This window comes from Plasmodium coatneyi, chromosome 2 (assembly GCF_001680005.1).
Source record: "Plasmodium coatneyi strain Hackeri chromosome 2, complete sequence".
Taxonomy (NCBI): domain Eukaryota; phylum Apicomplexa; class Aconoidasida; order Haemosporida; family Plasmodiidae; genus Plasmodium; species Plasmodium coatneyi.
This window is the reverse complement of record NC_033557.1, coordinates 530,293-553,214: the sequence shown is the minus strand read 5'-3', so window position 1 is coordinate 553,214 and position 22,922 is coordinate 530,293. Positions and strand designations below refer to the sequence as shown.

General features: G+C 45.3%; 5 protein-coding genes across 5 annotated transcripts; 3 read left to right on the top strand and 2 right to left on the bottom strand.

Annotated features, from left to right (window-relative positions):
- Positions 1-1,386: 1,386 nt before the first annotated feature.
- Positions 1,387-2,538, top strand: PCOAH_00003230 (Uncharacterized protein; the record flags this gene model as incomplete). The annotated part of the gene is made up of 1 exon (XM_020057138.1): positions 1,387-2,538. The coding sequence occupies one exon, from the start codon at positions 1,387-1,389 to the stop codon at positions 2,536-2,538; it is 1,152 nt and encodes a 383-aa protein (XP_019912620.1).
- Positions 2,539-3,831: 1,293 nt separating this feature from the next.
- Positions 3,832-5,895, top strand: PCOAH_00003220 (Uncharacterized protein; the record flags this gene model as incomplete). Its single annotated transcript, XM_020057137.1, has 1 exon — positions 3,832-5,895. The coding sequence occupies one exon, from the start codon at positions 3,832-3,834 to the stop codon at positions 5,893-5,895; it is 2,064 nt and encodes a 687-aa protein (XP_019912746.1).
- A 321-nt stretch (positions 5,896-6,216) lies between these two features.
- PCOAH_00003210 (Dna binding protein) lies at positions 6,217-7,656 on the bottom strand (the record flags this gene model as incomplete). The annotated part of the gene is made up of 1 exon (XM_020057136.1): positions 6,217-7,656. One exon carries the CDS (start codon positions 7,654-7,656, stop codon positions 6,217-6,219), a length of 1,440 nt encoding a protein of 479 aa, XP_019912675.1.
- A 1,552-nt stretch (positions 7,657-9,208) lies between these two features.
- PCOAH_00003200 (Cyclin-dependent kinases regulatory subunit) lies at positions 9,209-11,878 on the top strand (the record flags this gene model as incomplete). The annotated part of the gene is made up of 2 exons (XM_020057135.1): positions 9,209-10,475; positions 10,602-11,878. 2 exons carry the CDS (start codon positions 9,209-9,211, stop codon positions 11,876-11,878), a joined length of 2,544 nt encoding a protein of 847 aa, XP_019912698.1.
- Positions 11,879-12,613: 735 nt separating this feature from the next.
- PCOAH_00003190 (Asparagine-rich antigen) lies at positions 12,614-19,012 on the bottom strand (the record flags this gene model as incomplete). The annotated part of the gene is made up of 1 exon (XM_020057134.1): positions 12,614-19,012. The coding sequence occupies one exon, from the start codon at positions 19,010-19,012 to the stop codon at positions 12,614-12,616; it is 6,399 nt and encodes a 2,132-aa protein (XP_019912704.1).
- Between the last annotated feature and the right edge of the window lie 3,910 nt (positions 19,013-22,922).

The following is a 22,922-nucleotide window of genomic DNA, read 5'->3' as shown; positions in this document are numbered from 1 at the left end:
TTTTTTTTGTGATGTGCCCTTGGGCGGTAACACAGACACGTGCATGCTCACGAACGTACTTAGGCACAACGTCTTCCTTTTTAAGAGAATCAAGGAGAAGCTTCCCCCCCCATTTGTACCTAGTCTGTGGACATTTGTGGGTGTTGCGCCTCGGGGACAGACTTTCGTCAAAATTTGAAATTTCCACCATTGGGGGAGTCACTCATACGTTCATACACATGTGCATGTAAATCCCTTTCACGTGCAAGTTGAGTAGACCAACTTCGTTTTGGCGCTCACAGAGAAGAGGCGATTACGAGGTTGTCCTCAGTCATTGGCGTTGTAAGTATAAAATTAACGTAACATCGGGAGGCATACACGAGGTAAGTGCCTACACCGATTTTATAACACGTGCCACTGTAACGCCGGCGTGACGCGAACAAGCAGCCCCATCCGATTAAAAAGATATTCCACAAATACGCCGATCCGCTATCCTTTTACTCGTTTTTTTTTTTTTTTTACTTCCATTTTTGCTTCCTTGCCTTCCACCTTCGCTCTACGTTACTGCTTTTTTCCTACGCCGCACGGATACGAAAAAAAAAAAATTAATTGCCTGACCCGTTCAGGCGAAATTCGAAAAATTTTCGAAAAAATTTGAACGAGTCAGGCAGAAAAAAGGGGTGGAAAAAAAAAAAAAAAAAAAAAAAAAAGTGGAAGCGCATTTTGTGCATAATGGCGTATGTGCTTAACTGCAAATGGTAAATGCGTGATTGCATCCCCCCATGCTTCCACCATTTCGCATTCCTTCGTGCCTCCATTCCACATTTCGGCTATTTTCCCGGCACAACCGTTCGCTTTAAACGAAACGGTCCGAATTTCCCCCATTGGGAATATCCGTTAAAGCGCCTTTTGTAACAAGGTACTTATGTACCACGCCTTGCAGAGCTGTTTACGTGGCTGGATATGTATCCCGCGGGGAAGAAAACCCGTTATAAAAGGGAACCATATAATAGCCTAATCCGATAAGGGCGAATTTGATAAAGGCTGAATTGCCAAAACGAAGCCATAATCCAGGAAGCTTCCATCCAAAGCGCACCGAATAGGAGATCGCCCTCGAAGCTTCTCTTCCCCCCTTGGTGAAATGATTTCCGTCGCCACGTGCTGCCGCGTATGTAGGTGCATGTAGGAAAGCCCGTGGCCAAGTGCGAAGTCATCAGAAGGGGGTGAAATTGTGCCTCGCCAACGTCGACGTAGAGGAGCCAAAAGGGTGACTAATTCATCAGCACCTTCAAGGCGCGAAGAAAACGAGGGGTACTCAGGAAACGCGCCCGCACCCCCTGTGACATGCTCACATGCATACACCACGTTACACCTTACACCGCCTAGTACCGCCCCCACCGCAGCACGATGAGCGAATCGCCCATGTGCCTGTTCATCGCGTGCTCCACGAGAGACAACACGAGCCGAGAGTACATCTACACGATCCTGAAGAACCGGCTTTTGGGTAGCCACGTGTGCATCGACACGAACATCCTGGATGTCCCAACCAACCTCAAGTTCTGTTCCTTCGACGACTTGCTCAAATGTGCAGACGACCTGCAAAAGTACGACAGTTACGCCTATGGGTGTTTAAAAAAAATAGAAAAACTTGCAAAAGAGTATGATGAAAATATAGAGCTAAAAATTATATACCAGCGGCAGCATATTAACATTGATCAGTACATAAGGCGCTTCAGTTGGGACGACGCCAAGTACCCACGGAACAGGTCCTTGACAGACACCATCGACGTGATGGTAAACAATATTACCAAGCTGTCGGACGAAATTCATATAAAGTCTAACATGCTGAACGATTTAAAAGAAAAAAAAAAAAAAGATATTCCAAAAACGGATACGAATAATTTTTTCCTAAAAAATTTAAATGAAATTTTGACTCCACAGACGGTTAGCCAGGCAGACTTTATGGAGACAGAATACTTAACAACATTAATTGCGTACATCCCAAAGAACTCTGTTGAGGAATGGCTAGCTAGCTATGAAAAATTCTCAGAATATGTTGTCCCCAGATCGACGGAACAGTTCAAAGGGTTAGTGGACAAGGATGGAAACACCCTCTGGAAGGTTTACGTTTTTAGAAAATTTGCCGAAAGTTTTAAAGAAGCGGCAAAATTGAAAAAATTCGTTGTAAAGTCTTTTAAGTATGACGAGAAGAAGTACAACGACGTTATGGAGAGTAGGACCAAGGTAGAGGCGGAAATTATACGACAAGAGACGTTCCTACGTAGGATGTGTTTAGCTGCTTTTTCAGATATTTTTAGCGCCTTCATTCATATTAACATTTTGAGGGTCTTCTGCGAATCGGTCCTTCGCTTTGGAGTGCCCCCTAACTTTGCCTCCTTCAGCATACGCATCAACGGGGAAAGCAAGGAAAAAAAAGTGCGCAAAAAATTATATGATATATTTTCCACCACCGACTCGATAGGAAAGAATTACATTAAGCGTTCCGATGAGAATGATGAAGAGATATACCCCTATGTTTCGGTGTCCTTCAAAATATGATGCACCCCCAGTCGAGAGGTGAAATTCTCTTTTTTCCTGTTGCGGTCGTCATGCATTGATGGTCAATCATCTACACGCGTGAAGGCAGAGAAGGGGCTTAGGTGGCTCGCCTGCTTTTGTGTTTACTCCCTGCGGGTGAGCCAACACGGACGGGGGGTGAAAAAGAAAAGACTAGGAAGCGGTGATCCCCACGATCGGTAGCATCACCCCTCCCCAATTAACAACTTTTTTTTTTTTTTTTTTTTTAAATGTTATCTCATGCATGAAATTACTCCATACATCACGCATATCTGCGAACCGTTTGTCAATTTTTTTTTCTCTCTCCTTTTTGTGCATGCACCTGAAAGGATGATTACCATGTAACAGTTGTGAATACCGACACGTGTTCAACCTTTATCTTTATTTGCAGTATGCGATGACGCGGAAAAAGTGGAGGAGGTAGAACCCGCATGTACTCAATATTGGTGCGCACAAGTAGGGGTTACGTGGATATCAGTTCGTGTAAGACAATACTGGGTAACCCCTTATTGGAGTAGTGATTGACGCTGGTTGTCATAAAGTGTGCTTCTCACCAGCGTTGAAACGAGGGATGGTTTTTCATACCGCAGGGTATACAACGCATGGAGGGGTGCTCCCTGACCCGCTTTTTTTTTTCCCTTTGACGATGCTACAAGTTGGAGGTGTTTTGTCTCCCCACGAGGAAGCCCCAAACAAAAGGGGGAAAAGAGCTCCAAGACGCTTCCGCGCTTATTGGTATGCCCCCCGTACTTTGGTAGTACCACGCGGGCGAGGTGCAAAGGTGTAGATCGTTCCTCCGAATTTGTTGCGGCGAATTTTCCGGAAGAGGGGAACGGGCGAAGCGTAACGAGGCGGCACGAAAGGGGACACCTTTGTTCATAATTCGTTCATTTTGTTCATTTTATTTTATTTATTTTATTTTTTTCTTTTCCGCTCGGCCAGCTGACCGATCACCTCAAAGCGGCATCCGCCAACCTGTGCGAGTCACCAGGTTGGCCGCGCACTGAACAACCGATCGAGCACAAGTCTCACTAAAAAAAAAAAAAAAAATACACAAGCATTCGCAACTTTCCGCACACTAATACACATGTTTGTACACTCTGCATAACCTTACCAAATCGCTGGAGAGAGCCAGGTCACACAGACGGCTTTTTTTTCCACGAGTAGCCCAGTAAAGAAACCAATATACAGGACGATTGAGCAGAGGGACTTGTATTTCCGTGGTGACCTCCCTCCTTCCCCCAATCTTTCAGTTTTACCACCCAAACGGACAAAATGAGCCATCGGGATTGTGCCCTGCTAGCCAAGTACCAGAAAGGGGAAGAGGACAACGGGTTTGTCAGGACGCATTATTTCAAAAAGGTCGAGGGGAAAACTTTGGATAAAAATTTAGTGAGTCTTGAAAAAATGTTCCTTCCAGATGATATATTTCTGGACGTGTATATAAATGAAAAGGAAAGAAATAACTTCGATTTTTATTTAAACAATTTAATGGACGAAAAGAGGAGGACAACGGACTTCCTAAGCAGCTGGACACACATCGAGGTCAGCAACATTTACAACTACATCCTTTATAACAACGCTTCCTGTAGTAACGTGATGGATGATAAGAAGGGACACCTGGTGTTGAAACTCAAGTATACAAACGAAAATAAAACGATCACTTCCTACTTTAAGGTCCACTGCCGAAATGTGAAGTGGGAAAGTGAGAAAAAGGTCTGGCACATTCCTCTATTTTACATCTACGAGATGACAAAGCTGACCATTTTTCTGGGCGGCACGGTCAGTGACACAGTTTTGTACTACCTGTGCAAGTTGTTTAGCCACTTCGCCTCTGCGAGGGAGGCAGGAGGGCAAACCACCAAGCAGCCACTTAACAAACCGATCAATGAACCGCCCAACGAAACGAACGTGGGGGAGACGGGCAGGGAAGGCCCATCCACCCCCAGTGCAAATCAGACAGCGAATGTGGCCAACCAAGCCAACCCAGCCAACCCAGCCAACCCAGCCAACCCAGCCAACCCGGCCAACCAGTACGACGTGGCCCTCTTCTCTCGCAAGGACAAGCGCGGATTCGTCGAACACGTCTCGAAGAGCACCATGTTCGCCATGCAACACATAATCGTGCACAACCCGGTGAGGAGCGACTCGGTGCAAGTAAAAATCGTACCATACAATGAGGAGGTGGTCCGCAAAATGAAGGAGCTTAACCTCTTCCACTGGGACAAAACGGAAAACATTTGGACGGTGAAGAAAACGAATTTTAAAACATTCCACACTAGTGTCATCAAGGGGTTAGATTATAAGTTGTGCTCCTACTACGACTGTTACAAGTTTGCTAAGCAGCAGCTGGTGGTGGAGGGAGGCGCCTCCTTGGGGAGCACCTCCATCGTCACTTTGGCTAGTTCCAAAAAGGGCGACACCAAAATTAGTTCGTTAAAAAGAAAGAGGAAACTACCAACCAGCGAAATAAAGAAGACAAAGCAAAATTGCAATTTGAACATTTGCTACGAAAGTACGGACTCGTCCTACTCAGACGAACTGTCGCACAACGTGGATGCAAGTTACTACGAAGGAAGGGAACAAGTGAATAAAATAAAACTCATCGGAGCGGCAAACAACTACTACAGAGATATCATCTACAACAAACTGAACAAACTCAAACATTTGAAACCTCCAAATTATACCTATGACCCAAAGGGACTAATAACGAAAAATGGTGCAGGAACAAAAGGAATCGAAATTTACGACATGCCAAGTGACATAAACGAATGGAACAAAATAAGTTTTTGTATCGTCCCCGATGAGAAGGAACACGTCGATTTATATGACCCCAAAATTTTGTGTAGCCTCGTTAGCGATGTGTACATGCTGAAGGAAAAAGCAATTGACCTCATTTTGAAGAAATTTCAAAGGTGGCCAGAGTACACCGACGTCTACTGGAACAACATTTGCACTGAAAATGAATTCATCGTAAGAAACAAAAATTTCAACACCAGACAAAAGCTAGCGCACGATAGACTGTTCAGCAAACAATTTTTCTACATATTCAACATTGGGAGTGTGAAACAGTCCAATTATTACGATGCGCTATTTTTGTGTAAAGCTTTAATAACTCTTGGCGAAGGGAAGATTGTGAAGGACCCCCTTGATGCCGAGTATATTGTCATTGCCAACTGCAACGATCCGAATGCCGTCGACTTTTACAACTCGCTGCAGGGCAAGCAGAAAAAGAAGAAGCTCCCCTTGTTCGTCACCCCCACCTTTATATACGACTGCATTTTGAACTACTCCGTGTCTTACCCCTCCAAGAACAAGAGCCACTTTTCCTTCCCCTGATGGGTCAACTTGCGCCATTTGGACCGTCTACCATTGACCGTCGGGTTGTGTCCACGCTGGGGAACCCCCCTACGCACATTACGCTTCACATTTTTAAGACAAACGGAACGGGGAAAAAAGAAAAAAACACCTGAACGGGTCAGCTTTTTTTTCCTTCTTCGCAACAGTTATGTGCATATTTTTTTAAAAAAAAAAAAAAAAAAATAGCTAGCCAGCTGAAATGTTGCACAAATGGTGAGTCGTACATTGCACACGCGCGCGAATCCCAGTTGGCCACTTGTAGGAAATGCGAAACGCGCAACTCCAACAGGTAGCCTGCAACTACGCCGCGCTGTCCATGTAACTCAGTATTTCCTGGCAGCACCTGACTTCCTCATCGAAGCCCTGCGAATGCAGCACGATGAGGGACCTGCCTCTCTCCACGTCCTGCAGGGACATCCGGTTTTTATAGCCACTGCCTGCAAACACCATTTCTTCAACAAAGGATATGTTACACAGTTGGGCGCATTTCACGTGAATCTTACTTTTTAACTCATGAATTGTGCTTATCTCGTGTCTTCCAAAAAATGCATACGTTTGTTTTTCCATCCCGGTGGTGTTTTTCCCCGGCGTAGTGTCACTCTGCTCAATCGTCGTGACAGAGGTGTGCATTTCGGCAGTGCTCCTATTCGTTTCATCTACCATTTCGGTGTTACTACTTTGCTGCGCCTTCGATGACAAAACATTATTTTTACTATCTCCTCCTTGAGGGGTTTCATCATAAGGCTTTTTTGCGTCACTTGGGTTTTCCTCCTTATCGATTGGAGTCATCAAATGGGGATCCATCACAGCAGAGGTTACATTAGTCCTCCCCTGTGAAGGCAGATCACACGACTCATTTACAACACGGAGGATGTTCATCCCACATGACGGATTCACCTTGCCCAGTTCCTTTAAAACCATATAGACCTCCCTCGACGCATAGGCATCCACAGCAGCATACAGAATTTGCTCTTCCTTCAAGTCATGACTTAACCAGTTAGACAAGCGAAAATGTTTTTCTAAATTCTTTTTAAGAAATAATTTAACTAAGAATTGTAATGAAGGCGGGTACAGAAAATTCTGCATGCAAAAATCATATAAATCGAAAAAGTTCCTTATTTGGATATCTTGCTCTTGGAACATATCCTTATCATTTCGTATGTCATGGCAAACTTTTTTTATTTTTTCATCCTCCATAATTTCCTTCACGCACATGGGGATTTTCCCCTTGAGTTTGTTAATGTTAAAAACGAAGCACAGATTTTTCGCGCTGAGCTGAATCAGGCACAGCGTTTTCTTCTCACTGCATGGTGGGTAGTTCTTCCTGCGTATTCTCTTTAAAAGATTACCTTCTGTCGACATTGCCGTGAAACCTTTTAACTTAGTCTCCTTGTTAAAATTTACTCTGTTTGGGGATGCGCCTGATAAAATGCTATTTCGCACCCCATTCCTGCGGATCGCGTCCGTAAGTGGTTGACCCCTTGGGGGAACCTTCCCGCTGTCCAAATTGTTAGAGCGGCCTTCACTTAACTCCAAAACGAACTCCGTGTCAAACCCGACGATGTCGGTATGCAGGTACTGTATTATGCTCTTTTCATATTTATGGACATTCTCATCATGCACGTATATAACCGAGCCGGGGAACCTCAACGGATTTAACTGTTGACCTTTTCCATCGTGTGGGTGAACTGTGCAGAAGGTCCCCATGCACTTTCTAAAAAGCGATCGCACTGGTCGCATTGGTAGCATTGATCGCATTGTTGCACATGCCCGGTGGGGAAGTGGGACACAGGGGGCACGTGTAGGCATCCACTTCTCCCCGTTTTAAGCGCCTTCGATAGTTGAGCATGTTCGCGGAGCGGGCCAGCATGGCAACATCGACCAGTAGTTGGTCAAATAAAAAATGTAAGAAATGGGCCAAGTGTTGCACCTATGCCAAGGATGCATGTTTACGCAATGAATAAAAAGGGTAACTCGAACGTGTGAAACAACTAACCACACATGACTATCAGGAACGATCCTTTTTCATTCACTTCTGCTCACGTGCACACGACAAAAGGGAAGTTTCCCCCCCGTCTCCTGTTCACTTGCTATTCTTCTTTTTTTTCCATTTTGTTATATTAAAAAAATATATATATATAAATAGATCACCCCCTGCATAAACATCCAACTGGTGGGAAGTCGTAGGAACCCCTCCCCCCGGTTCGACGCACTCATGCACTACTCACACCACGCTTGGAAGAAGCCACGACGCAAAAGATAAAACCGTTTTGGTAAACAAATCGAAAGGGAAAAAAAAAAAAAAAAAAAAAAAAAGAAAAGAAACACACCACAATGTGTGTCATCATAGTAGCATGTAGCAATATGCCCTTTTGCGCAGAAAGAACAGAAGCGTAACCCTTTCATGTTGCGGGTGAGTCGGTCCAGGCAGCAGTTCGTTCCCGTGAGCGCGCACCAAATGCACCAGCCTGTGCGATGGTACATTTGCATGTAAGTGGAAATGCATGGAGGTAGGGGGGATGTGTTATGTTGCCGTATGTACGCTCGTCCATGCGTCCAAGCCTGAACAGTTTTACTCGAAAGGGGTGAATAATATCGCATTTGTTTGTTAATTGTATGGAAGTTTTTTTTTTTTTTTTTGCTGGCCCATTTTTTGAGCTTTCCTTTATTTGCATTTTTTTTTTTTTTTTTTTCACTACCCCTTTGGCTTCTTTTCCACTCGATTGTTCCAGCCACCCGTGTGAAGTGCAAAGAATTTTGCTTCGTTGGAACGTGTACCTTTGGAATGCGTACCCCTCCAGTGCTTATGCGCAGTTCAATGTGAAGCCAGAGTTCAAAAAGGGAAGGCGAAACGGCGAAAAGGTGAAAAGGTTTAGAAGTGTGCGTGTATGCATACACACGAGCAATTGTTTATGCCTCACACTTTCACCTACACACTTGCATACCTCCGTGCGGAATCCCCCACGCGAGGTCGCACACACCCAACCACGTGTGAAGGAAACTCCCCAAGGGGTTCCCTCCAGCCAAATTGTTTCTTTCGCACGATTGTTTGCTTCCTCCTGGGAAAGTGGGAACACAGAAGGCAAAGCAGTAGAAGTTACACCCGCGGGGGAAAAACGTAGTTGCGCAAACAGATTGTGCACACGACGGTCAGGAAGGGGCAGAACTAACCGGCGTTTGTTCAGATTAACTGGAACAAACGACCCACTACCACTTCACACCTTCCGTGCGTTACCACAATAGGCGATACCGCTTCACCGCATGACTGCTTCTCCCCCAGACGTAATACACCATGTCGTTCGACAACATCGGGTGCAACATGAACCTGAGCATCCACAAGATATTCAGCGCACGGTACAGCGCCCCCACCAAAGTGAGTGATGACTGCAAACCGGTGGCGAAAAAAAGGAGGTGCACCATCTCACTTGCGAATGAACCAAACGCACACCAAAGGAACCACATAGATTACCTTAACTATAACTTTAACAATGCATTTACTAAGAGGAGGAAGTATTCCTCCCCCTATTGCTTGTCCAATCAGAACAAAAAGTTCACTCCACTCAAATGCAGAACCCAACTCAGAAGCAGCGTCGATGAGAGCATTAAGAAAAGTGCCGCTGTGCGATCCATAGTGAAAAAAACGATGAAAAAAAATAACTCCGAAATGTATGAACACAATGAAAAAAACTACTTGAATATGAGTAAGGCATACTACCTGAATAGGCTCGAGGGAGCAGGGAGCACTGGAGAGTTAGCCCATCCGGGACAGGTATCAGAGTCAAACCATACGCTGCAGAACCCACAAATAACAGGGCATAAAAGAAATTTAAACGAAACGTATATCTTGAGTAGCACCACCCAGAGTGGGGATACAAAAGGATATGTTAACACAAATGCAGATAGCCAAAATACATTTAGGGAAACCCTTCCCTTGTATATAAACTCCGAGTCCACAATTTCTAGTTTCAACTTAGATCGTGAATTGGAGAATAAGTTATACTTAGAAGGAGTTGCACCGATTGGTAATGCGAAAGGTGCACTACGTATTTCCACGGAGGAGACGGATGTGTTAAAAAAATTTGACATGTATAAGGCGAATGCCACTGGGATGGATTACGGGGTACTCCGTCTTACCCATCATATAGGGAAGGATGATGAGGAGAGGGAAAAAATAATCGAAAGCCATCCACGGAAGAGAAGACACACCACGCAGTTTTTAAGGGAACAAAACAGATATAATCACTCCGACTCCAATTACCTAAATAAATATATTGAAGGAGAAAAGAATCACAAGAGCAACACCCGGAGACACAGTGATGCCATTAGGTGCAAATCTCTAAATGGACTTTACTACAGTGACGTCACAAATGAACCAAGTGTGTACTCCTTCAGGAGCGAAGCGCTCCCCCAAAGTTACAACAGTAGTCTACGTTTGGATGGGTCGAGGAATTCCCAGCAGAAGGATTGCTCCACCGGGAAGGACTCTGACAACCCTCTCTTCCACACTTGCTTCTTTAAAAACGCCGAAGAGTTCGAAAATGGCGATATAAAGCGGAAGGGTAATACATTCATCACGGCGGGGCAGCCCGTAAAACTGCTATGCTGAACTACTAAAGCGCATATATTTCACTTCCTTCGACAACACATTTTACTTTCTCCCCACTTATGACCTACTCCTCCCGTAGAGAACGTCGAGCCGATGAACCCAAACGAAGAAGACTCAGCGCTGAAGAGCGATGCAGAGTACCTCTTCAGCAGGGGGTTCTTCCAGGACATCTACACGAACATCCAACGCAAGGGAGAGTTGAACTTCATCGATGAGCTGCTCGAAGCAGACGACGAATATTACATTAGCAAAAGCAAACTAAACAAAATTATCGAAAACGCAAAAAACAAGGAAATGAAATACCACTACATCGACCGCATGTTCCTGTACCGACATGCGAAAAATGTAATAGACGACGCGGATTATGAGACATACAGGAATAAGTGTAGAATCCAACACAAGTACTTAGATGTACCTTTTCCTAATCTTACCGAATTAATGAACCTGAAATCGGTTGGCATCTTTGACGAGGTGGACGACACGGATGAGTACTACCACGCGGAGGTGAAGCTCCTCGAGAAATACTACTACACGTCCAGGGGGGGTGACCTTCCAGAGGAGGGGGACCTACAGCAGGGATACAGAGACAAAATGAAAATGCCCATTCCGGCGGCTATGTCTATGACAATGAGCAGAGGCCAGAAGGGAAGTGATGGAGAGGCAATTCAAAACGGGGAGGAAGTCAAACAGGAAGATGGTATCATAAAAGGGTCAGTAGTACCAATGGAAGGACCATTAATAGAGGAACAATGTGGTGGAGAAAATCCCATCGAACACACCAACATGTTGGAAAAGATGAATCCGCCTGAGCAGAGAATTGTGCTCTCAAGTAGAAACGCACCCTTTAACGATAGCGAATATAATGAGGACCTCTCAGACAGAGAGAAGAGGGAGCAATTAATTTGCCTGATGAATAAAATGAAGAGGGAAAAGGATTCGTTTTTTGAAAGGATCTTAGATGCACCTGACTTTTCCAAAATTCTAGAACCCGTTTTTTCATTAAACGAAAGCTTCCTCCTCTCACACCAGCTGTTTAATGTACAGTATGCAGCGCAACTAGGACCCGTTGTCTATCTCATCAAAACGGAGGATGAACATTATGTGTATAGAGCGATCGAAGTGAGCAGACTCTTCGAAGAAAAGGTAAAGTCCATCCTCGACAATCAGAAGGTTAATGGCAACTCCAAGGACAGAAATGATTATTATGACTGCTTCTCCAATGAAAAGTTCCCCTTTCTACACGAGCTCGACGTTAAGTACTACCTACGCATACCGATGAGCACGGGGTGGAACCACTTTGGCTACCTGAAGAACCAAAACAATGTGCTCTTCTTTCGTAGACGTAAGAATGCGTAGCGTTGGGGAGGAAGCGATAAATTGGTGCACTGGGAAGGGCAGCTACTGTGGGAAGAGCCGCCTCACCGATTCTCATCATGGAGTGCATTCTCCTATCAACTGCCTCTTGTAATACCACCGCAATGTATGCTCATGTGGCGACCCAAACGTGTTATTTCACCACGGCGCAAAATTGCACTCCCTGGTGGAAGTGAAGTAACGCCCCTCGGAAAGACATGTATCTCTCCCGGTATTTCTGCAAACAGGGTGCACACGCAAGCGCACATATGTTTACATACTGTATGCACTGTGTAACAGGGGGTGCGATCTTCGTCAGACCCACTTCTAATCCTGCGAAAGGCCAGCTCTTTTTTCTTTTTTTCACCAACGCATTTAAGTAGCCAACTTATATTTGCAACATCATTTTGACCACCGAGTGGAGGAAAACTCTCCTTCGAATTCCAATTGGCAGTAGGGACGTCTGTCCCGTGGGGCATCTACAATTAGAGAAAACACTTCTCCATCAAACTGATGAACTGCAAAAGTTAATGTTTCGCCTTAGGTCGTAAAGTTCACTTTGCATACACATGGTAGGGAAAAAAAAAAAAAAAAGCTGGTGGCCATTCCGCATACAACACGAATGATGAAATTGATTAATCGACCTAAATAGAGAGGTGTCACCGCAGCAAGGAAAAATATGAAAAGGCCGCGTGGTTCTAAGTGGGAAGCTTCGCTTTAGTGCTCTTTCACGCAAAGTTACTTCTTCTTATCCCTTACTTGTTTACTGACTCTGTTATTGTATGCACCTGTGTCATTCGCACCTTTCTCGTACGTGTTTCTCCTGTTTTTATTTTTCCGCCGGTAACTAACCTTGTTGGTATTCTCGTTTGGGTCTCCTCTGCCACCCCCGGGGAGGGAGCCCGTCTCCTGGGTATACAAATCAACACTGCCGTGAGGATTCTCTCCAACGATTAGTTGCTCTTGGTCAGTGGCACACATCTCGTACTCGCGCGTTGTGAGGTCCAATTGGTTGACTTCCTCCGTGGGGTCATGAGGGTCATCTGCGTTCTCTCCTTCCAAGTTGCAAATAACGGGTTCTATTTTTGAAATATTGTTTGTGCCTTTAAAATCAACTTCGTCCACTCCATAATCGTTGCATGTCTTTTCACTCTTCCTTTCACTCTTGTAATCCCCTTCCTTCGGCGATCTCATTTTCCTCCCTACAGACTGACGCGGCGATGAGTCAGCATGACCCACCTTCGTGTCGTTCGATCTTATTCGATTGATCCTTATGCGGTTCGACTCTACGTTGTCTTTTCCCTCGCTCTGCTTCGATTCCTCTTTAAAGGTGCCGTTTTCCTCACCAAGGGTAACCTTAAAATGGGGGGGAATTCCTTCCGTTCCGTTGCCCCTAACCGTTTCAACGCACTTCCTTTCCTTCGCCACGTCTACTTCCATCGCATCATCACAGGGAGAACTACCGACTAATAAATCACCTTCACCCAGACCATCTCTTTCATTTCGAATAGTTTTTCCAATTCTACCTTCTCGATCTCCGTGCAGAAGCTGAAGCTGGTTCTTCTTCCTGAATCGGTTTTCCTCATTATCTCTCCCTTCATTTTCTTCTTCCTCGGGGAGGGGGTCACTACTGGGTGCGTCATTCCCCTTTGGGGGCTCCTCCTCTCCACCACCGTCATTGTTACCATGCGGAACATCGACTCGAACGTCGCCTTTCTTTTCTCCCTTTGCGGATCTCGTGTCCCTGCGGAAGGGGACTCCTTCCACGCCTCTGGACCACTTGTTTCGGCTTTTGTTCCTCGCTCCATCAGTATGACTTCCCTGGTTAGCTTCCCTGACTGGGCTGATATCCTCCCTCTCGATTACGTCCTCCCTTCCGCTATGCATGGTATTCTCGTTCTCCTCCTGTTGATTTGGCTGCATTTTCCTGGATTCCATGTCCCCTCCTTTGCTTCTGTCCCTCCTGTCCTTCCCATAGTGCACCCCACCATGGGCACCGTAATTTTCCCACTTCTTAGGTCCCATCCCACATGGTGATGTTTTCTCCGATGGGTTGTTAATCACCCCCTCGGTGTCCTCACACTTGAGCTCATCAAACGTTGGTGCGCTGTTCAAGTCGTCAGCGTTCACGTGGTTCCCTTTTCCACGTGTACTTTGGTGGGCATTCCTTTGGATAGATGCAAAGTGGGGCGCTGTACTGGGATCGCCAACGGGGGACCAATTACCCCCGTAGCCACCTACATACGTCGCATTCCTACCCTTTCTCCGCCCACTAACATGGCTAGCTGACTTAAACGTCGTGTCACAACCAGCGTTGTAATAATACCCCCCCTTATTCCCCGGGTTGATCACGCCCCCATTAGGATCGAAACATGAATCGGCCTTAACACAGTCACTGTTGAAGGGGGCACTACCACTGTAATGGGGAGGCATGCTTCCCCCATCGGCATGAGAAAAAATGTTCCCCGTGGCGACATTCCTCTGAGAGGAGAAGCGACTATTTGGCATCGTCCCGTTTCTGTTTGCGTATTTATTAAAATGGTTCCTACTATTCCCTCTGTTGTTCGTGGGTTGGTTGGTCCATTCGTGCCCTACCACTCCGTAATGACTGGCGATCCCGTTTCTCTGTTGTCTCCGTTGGGTAAAGCCGTTCATGTGACTCTGCTTGTGTCGTCCGTACCCCCCGTGGAATGTATATCCGTTCATGTCCTGCACGCTATCCACAGGAACCCCACCACCTATGGCGTTCTCTCCTCTTGGATGCTCACCACCTCCAAAGTGATTCGCATAGGAGCCGTAATTCTCGTCTACGCAATGGAGTTCGTTCCTTGCCTGGTTGTCCCCGTACCTGTTGTCTTGGCCTCCGCTCTGACCGCTGCTGGGATCACTACTTCCAACGCTGAACCCCTGGGGGTACTCCGTGGAAGAGTCGTTCTGACCGTTCATGTAGTAGTAGTCCGACGTGTGGACGTTTCTCCTTCGCCCCTCGGGGAGATGAGCAAAGAAACCCTTCCGTCCGATCCGGTGGCTAGCCATTCTACCGCCACTACCGTTGACATGCACCTTGGAATGCCCACAGTTTGAAGCACTCGTGTCCATGGTCGTTATCGTCGCCGTGGTGGTGGTACCCGTACCTGTGGGGGATATTCTACTTAACATAAACTCATTTTGAATTACATCCCTTTCGCCATAGCTGTTGTTTCTAAGTAACTCATTTTTGGAGTAATCGTTGGTGGTCTTTCCATCCGTTAGGTTGCTCTGTGGGGGAGTGTTTTCCTGGGGGACAAACTTGAACAGGCCGTTGCGGGTGAACACTTCATTGTGCATGTCACCTCGGTGGTAGTTGCCACGCTTCCCGTAGTTTCCCCCGTGGTGGCCTCTTCCTCCTCGGTGACCTCTCCCACCGTACTGGGCCCGCTCACCGTAGTTGCTCACTCTGCTATAATTAACGCTTACAGGGTTACTCCCTGCACACGCGTCAACGCCACCCACACAGTCCCTCCTGCTCAGGAACCCTCCTCTGACCATTCCCTCATGGGGGGTGGATTCTTCCTCTCCAGGGATGCAATTCATCTGCTTCTCTCCCCACTGCGCTTCATTCGCATCGTTCTCATCTGTCATAGAATCTCTGTCCATAAGGTCCCTCTCTATTGGTAAGCAAAGAAAGGTGTTCTGCGTTTTCATACTACTGTCATAGTTAAGGTGATCTCCCGGGAAGTAAATCCCCTTGTCCGTTTTAACTATACCGATCTGCGTGACTGTCACTTTTTTCTCTGGAGAGCACTCCCCTGTGCGCACTGATACCATCCTTTTGTCCGTCTCCCCTTTGCCACTCTCCACGTAATTGCAAACAGGTGTTTCTTCACCGAATGTGCACTGGACTTTCTCCCCTTGGTGCTCATTTATCTGCCCGCTGGGTACGCCCTCCACCACATCCCCATCGACGTAACTAATTAGAACCCTCTCCAGGATGGTCCTGAACCCGTTTACATTCACCGTCCGATTGAACTTTTCCATGTGGGGCTTAATCATTGCCACTTCTAAATTTTTTAAGTCCTTATTTTGGTAGCAATGTGTGTTCTCCGATCTGGAGCGGCGGTGCTTTGGGGGGATACTTGGTGCATTCGCCTTACCCGGTCTCTGTTCAACGTCATGTTCACCGTCATCGTGCTTGTTACCCCTATGGCCAACGATGTGCTCCTCCTTGACCAACCCCCCAAGGTCCCTTCTCCCCTTTCTGGTGGCCCCGGCATCCCTGCCCATGGTCAATCGTTCATGTTTCTGCGCAGTGGTTCCCTTTTTTTGCCTCCTTAAGATGGGTTCTTTCTTCCAGCCATTCATCGGCACGATCAAGTTCAGATGCTCACTGCTCCTAACCTGGCTTAGGTTAGGGTTCAACAAAAGGGAATCCTTATCTCGGGTTGAACTCCTATCACATATTTGAACATCCTCCTTGAGTGTCTTCAATTCCGCTCTGTAGATGTTCATTGTTGTGCTTTCCGTCGTGGGGACGAACTCGTCCTTCTTATCATATTTGGGCTTGCCGTGTCCAGAATGCCCCTCGCCCGCGTCGTAATGGGAACTTTCCACTGCATCCTTACTCGAGGGTATCTTCCTCTTAACGCTAAATGGAGATCCATCTGTGTAGTTCGAATCTCCTACAAAGACTGTCCCCTCGTTTGTCATGCTGTAGACTGGTTCTCCCTGATGGAACTCCCTAGCCCCTTCGTCTACCCTTCCAACGGGTTCATCCCTCCGTGTAGACCTTCCTTTCCCTTTATTTGAAGAGAAGAAACATTCGTGCATGCTTGGGAATTGGGATTTGCCTCCTTTTATATTCCTACCATGTCTCTTAAGCGCATTTGGGGGGAACACGCTGTTTTGCTTTTTATATGCCCCGTTTTTGTACATTCCTCGTGGTTCCTGTGCCGCATGGAAAGAGGGCGCTCCATCAGGGTTGTAACTACCTGTGCTGGAGTAGTAGTTACCCCCGCTTTGGTTGTAGTCACCTCCCCCGGGAGATGCATCCCATGCTCCATCCTCCCTTAATGTCCTACCAAAAGGATTCCCCACCTGGAGGTCTCCATTCCCTGATATCCCATACTCCTTCGTCACGGTATTATTCTCGTCAAAGGAATGGGCACTGTCCAACTGCGTAACGCTCTGTAGGTAGTCCCCCTGGGTATTTATCACAGGGTCATTATGAGGAAGCAATTTTATACTTCCACTTACACGGTTGCTATGTTTGTAACCCTTATGTGTGGTTGTGGGCGGGGGTGCTGGAAATGGGTCTTTCCCATTCGGGTCATCCGGACCGGCTCCTTCCGTACTGCCATTGCGTAGGGTATTCTTCCCCCTCCAGAAATTCCCATTAATGTCAATTTCATGGTTGGAGCTGTGCACAGGGGGGTAACTTCTGTTTAGCCCCTTCTTCCTACCTGCATAATTTTTACTAAACAAGACTGGTGCGTAGTTACCGTTGGGGTTCTTTCCGGTCACTCCATTATTTGCCTGCACATAAGTAGAACTTTCCGTTGCATGGTTTCTTCCACTACTCTGCGGACCTTCTCTACTGCTACAGTGTTCCTTCCCAAGTACCTCCACAACATCACACTTGCCTTGTTTAAAATGTTCTGCTATGTCACACGGGTCGCCACCTCCGTTGGGTTCATTATTACCGTGCTGCTTCTCCTCACTGTTGCAGTTTACATCGCAGTTATTGCTCTCCTGATTTGTTTCCTTTTCTACATTCAAGCATACTTGTGTGTCCACTTCTACATCGGAAGGTTTAGCATACGTGCCATTCCCTTCGTTGCAGCCTCCTGTGGTCAGGTCGGCTGGTTGGACTACATCCGTCTTCTCTATGCCTTCCAACTGCTTCCTTGGAGAACTAACAACTACGCAATTATCACTCTTAGATACGCCTCCATCTGGAGGACTTTCCTTCTGCTCTACGCAGATGTCGGCGCATTCACCGAGTGGCTCTTCATCACCGCTGCTGACCTTCACAGCTACCTCCGCCTCGCAGTTAGCACTTTGGCTGCCCCCCTGGTTGTCGCTGTGGTGGCTCCAGTTATTGTACTTGTTATACTTTCTGTGGTTGTCGTTATAGTTATGGTTATAATTGTGGTGGTAATTGTGGTTGTAATTGTGGTTGTAATTGTGGTTGTACTGGTAGCCGCTATGTTGGGCATAGCCGTGGCTGAAGTTTCCCCCACCGAAGTAGTTCGAGGATCGGTTGTTCACGCAGTTATGGGCGTAATTCGCACCGCCCTTATATACGTTCATGTAGCGGCCATTGTTTTTTCTCCTCCCCTTGGTGGAAAAGGCGTTTGGGTTACCATTGTCGTTGTTGATCTGCATAACGTAGTGGTTCTCCTGTTGGCTGTCAATTTCGCCCTTCATTTTGACGTCTATTCCGTTTGGAGTGCCGCTTTGTTCGTCACATTGACTTAACGACGCTTGGCCCTTTCCAGCGTAGTCCTGCGCGCCAATCCTGGACGCCACCATCCTGGAGGGGTAACTTTTCCCCATGCGGTTGTTCGTTCTGTGCGTCCAATTTGGGCCTTTTCCATTTAGGCAGATGTCCTTATGCATTCCTTCTACATGGGGCTCTTTTTCTGTCGCTCCGTTGGATTCTACCATCCCGTTAGATCTCCTGCCCAGTGGATCATTTGTCACCCTTTTGAATCCATTAGCACTAAATGCAACACCATCATGGTAACGGTTTCCTCCGTTTCTTTTGTTATACTGTGGGTGCACTAACTCTTCCTCGCATATCCCGCTGCCTACGTTGTTACTCCGATAAGTTCTACCCCTCGGTAGGTAGTCGCCACTCCTGCCGTTGTAACCCATTTTGTTGTACCTCCCATTGGTGGTAAACTGGTGATGTATCTTCCCTGGGTTGTAATTATCACGGGTGTTGTTACACATGTAGGAGTAATTATTATGACTTACGTAATCATTCGAGTTGGCCTGACTTTCTCTCCCCTCCTTATGATGGTAATTTCCGTTAGTTCTATACTTGGACTTGTTCATGTTGACGTAGTTTTCTGCATGGTACACGTTGGGTATGGCGCTCGATTCTTCCTTATCTCTGCAGTTCCTGAAGGTTTCTTTCTCTTGGGGGGGATGCATGGTTGATGGTGGTGCGCCCAGGTAGGTATGTGTGTGGGTGTTGAGGGCAGGTCATGCACATGCACGAAGCGCCTTCACATTTGAGTAGGTCGCACACCCTCTATTACGTTCCTGCCCATTCGGGGGATAACAACTGCTTTGCCACGCGCCTCCACAGGGTAAACAATCCAAGGGAGCTCGCTACGTCTGGGTGAGTTTTCCCTCACCCGCAAGTACGCTCACCGGCACGTGTAGATGCAACATACACTCTCTCAGTGACGTAATTGCAGGTTACACATGTGCATGTATACCTGCAGGTGGAAGGGGGCCTTTTAATTTTGCCAATGTTATTCGGATAAACATGGGCGTGCATACAAATGCGTAAGCACAGGCCTAACCCCCTTGATGAGGATGCAAAGAAGAGAAGAAACAAAAGAAAAAGAAAAAAAAGAACAATCCACTGAATTATGTTTAACAGGAACAATTGCACATGATAACAATTTTCTTCTTTTTTTTTTTTTTTTCAGTTCGTTGCAGTTAAACGGATGCCCTCTTACGAATAAACTGCGTTGTGCAAACTTGCGTACATATACATGCACAGCGTCGCGCATGCGTATGCATGTGGGTATGCGCCCATGTATACACACGTGACAGTCATAAATAGTGCTATACATTTGAAGCGCGCGCTCCTACATTTTGCGTGAGGAACAAATAAACGAAAGGGCAATTAATGAAATAGGGGGGAGCCAAGGTGTTGGAAATTCAAAATGGGGCAGGTGCTGCGTACAGTGGGTGCTTCACGGGGTACGTCGCGGGACACTACACAAACGTGCTGCGCAGCGCTGCACAATACTGTGCCGAAGTAACATATAACGTCAGGCTCACTCTGAAGGGCATTTTCAAAAGTGCAGGAACGGGAAAGTGGAAAAAAGAAAAGTAGAGAAAGGAAAAGGGGAGGAGGGGAAACATGCTAGATGGTATACACAAAGTGAACGTTCCGGATTTTTTTTTTTTTTTTTTTTTTTTTTTTCTATAGAGTAAGAAATGCGTCACGTACGGCGAGTTGTAAAATATACATTCACAGTTTACACCTACATTTGTTGGACATGTCACATGAGAAGAACCTTAGCTCCGGAAGGCAACAGCGAAAAAAAGGGGGAGCTCGTTGAACGCACGAAGTTGGCGACTGCACAAGGGAAGGGTATGGCTTAAAACTACACGGAAAAGCGTTTGAAAAGCTGCCGCAGAAATATACGACAGACCTGCCACAAGGCTGTAGTACTTTTTTTGGTGAACACCCCGCCAACTCTCGTACTTTAGGCACTTTCCTGGTGCCACCGACTGTGCTCGCTGCGATGCATATAGCTCACAGCAAGGCCGCATGTGGCGCAGTAAATGCCAAAATGCATGTACAGTTGAAACGGGAAAATACGTACCATATGCTCCCGCGCACACGGGGACACACCGAATTGGGGGGAAAGGCGAAACAGAGTTAAAAGCGAGGCAAAATAATTGCAGGATGGTTTATGCGGGCTCGTCAGTAAGTAAAATCGACTGAAGAAAAATTCTACATTTAAAAGAAAAAAAAAGGAAAGAATGGAAAAAGGTGAACGCGTAAAAGTGTGCACACCTTGCCGATTCCCCCGCATATCTTTTCAAACCGAAGCGACATTGTTTCCATGTACCGCTTTTTTTTTTTCGCGTTATCGCACTTTGGAAATGTTCTCTACATGGCTGAATAGGGCAATCAGGAATATGCAAAGAAGAGCAAGAGAGAAAAAAAAGAAGGGAACAATTATTGGAGTATTGCCACATGGTTTTTTTTTTTTTTTTTTTTTTTTTTGTGCTCATATGTACATTAGTTTTCTATTACTTAGGAAAACCTACCGGCCAGGTATGGAATTTGCATATATAATTTTAGGACTTTTAAGCCAACCTTATTTTTCCTTTTTAATATTATAATTGTTATTATAATATTTTATTATATGGAAAAAAGGGAACTTTATTTTATATTGCAGAAAAAAATTGAAACACATGAATTGCACATATATGATAAGGAACTCTTTGAATGAATAAAGAATTAGGGAATCATAATGTTCGGGAAAATGCAATGTGAGGCATCACATACGATAAGTATGCGGGCATTGATATAATTACATTTGTACTAGGAATAAGTTCCTATGTACTGTAAATTGGTCCTTAATGAAATATGTGGTGTCATACATTTGGTAGGGCGTCCATATAAATGGGACAGCAGCAGCTGGTCTATGTTGGTACTTACATTTAAGGAGGAAAAATTGGTAAAAGGAGTATGTATATGACGTTTTCTACTTTTAATATAAAGCAGAAGGGACTTATTTTAAGAAGGAAAAGTGCACAGATCAACACCGCACATACATTTGTGGGGTAAACAGCGGAATAGTGCCCTCACATATAAGTACGCATATGTATTTTGAATTGTGTAGGAAGGGAAGCAGCTTAGGAACATTGTGACAGTCTATTAGCAATTATTATGGGGTAATGTTCTTGTGGAATGGGTAATACAACATCCATTGTCTTCTGTCTGTGGGTAATGTGGTACCGTAGGGTTGTGAAATATTGTAGTCCACTTCTTACTTTCCCCCTTTTTGGGCAGATTGGATATTTGAGTAGGATTTTACATATTTTTCTAATAACCTAGAATGGTCGCAGTTATGCTGTTGTAGAATTGTAGGGGGAGGGTCAGAGAACTGAGAGCAGTATGGGGAAATATGCCCTATGGATAAAATGGGCGAATTACGATGTTGTTCTTATATTTAGGTCTTATATTTTGTCCTTATATGTAGGTTCTTTTTCCATGTAGGTTTTTTTATGTAGATCTTTTTTTTCCATGTGTAAGGGGGGGAACAAATTTTTTTTTTAATATGTGTGCACAAAAATGTTTTATGCACAATTTGTTTAATAATTGTGGAAGGAAGGTTGTTAGTGGTGGTAGGTGGGTTGTTAGGTGGTAGGGTGGTAGGTGGGATGGTAGGTGGGTTGTTAGGTGGTAGGGTGGTAGGTGGGTTGTTAGGTGGTAGGGTGGTAGGTGGGATGGTAGGTGGGTTGTTAGGTGGGATGGTAGATGGGTTGTTAGGTGGGATGGTAGGTGGGATGGTAGGTGGGTTGTTAGGTGGAAGGAAAGGACGGGAGGGTCTAAGGAAGTTTACATAGGGGCGATGTCGTTTTTAGTTTAGTTCACTTAAAGCGGTTTTTCACTGTGTTCATGACAAATAGGAACGTACTCTGCTAACCTGCAACGTTCATATAATTATGGTTATGTTCTACATAATTGAGGAATATGGTATTATGAAGTGAATGTGTTACACGTATTCCTAAGAATAAGTTGAATGTATTGGTACAAATAGTTTGTGCATATACACGGGACGTTGTGAACTATGCACTTTTTCCTTCTATCCTTTTTTTTTGGATTTCTGTGAATACATATATATCACGTGTATTATAATAATAAGAAGAAGTACAACTTATTGGGATCATAATAACGGTGATGATTCATATGTATAATACTATATTTGTATTACCATTATGATCCCAATGAGATGTACTTTATTATAACAGGTACTTTATTATTATTATTATTATTATTATTATTATAACACACATGATATATATGTATTCACAGAAATTCAAATAAATGTAGAAAGGAAAGGAAGGTTGGAGGAATAAAAATTATTATTAGAACAAACCGATCATGAATGGAAGGAGAGGGAAGGGAAGGATGTCCTTCCCTTCCTCAACAAACTACTACTACTACAAGAGAAATGTGCAGCTATAAGGATATGTGCTACTATAAGAGGAATGTGTGCGTACACACAAACAGAAACAGAATTTTCACTCTCTCTTTTGAACAAAAAAAATATGTGAGCATATATATGTTTTGCATTATACTATT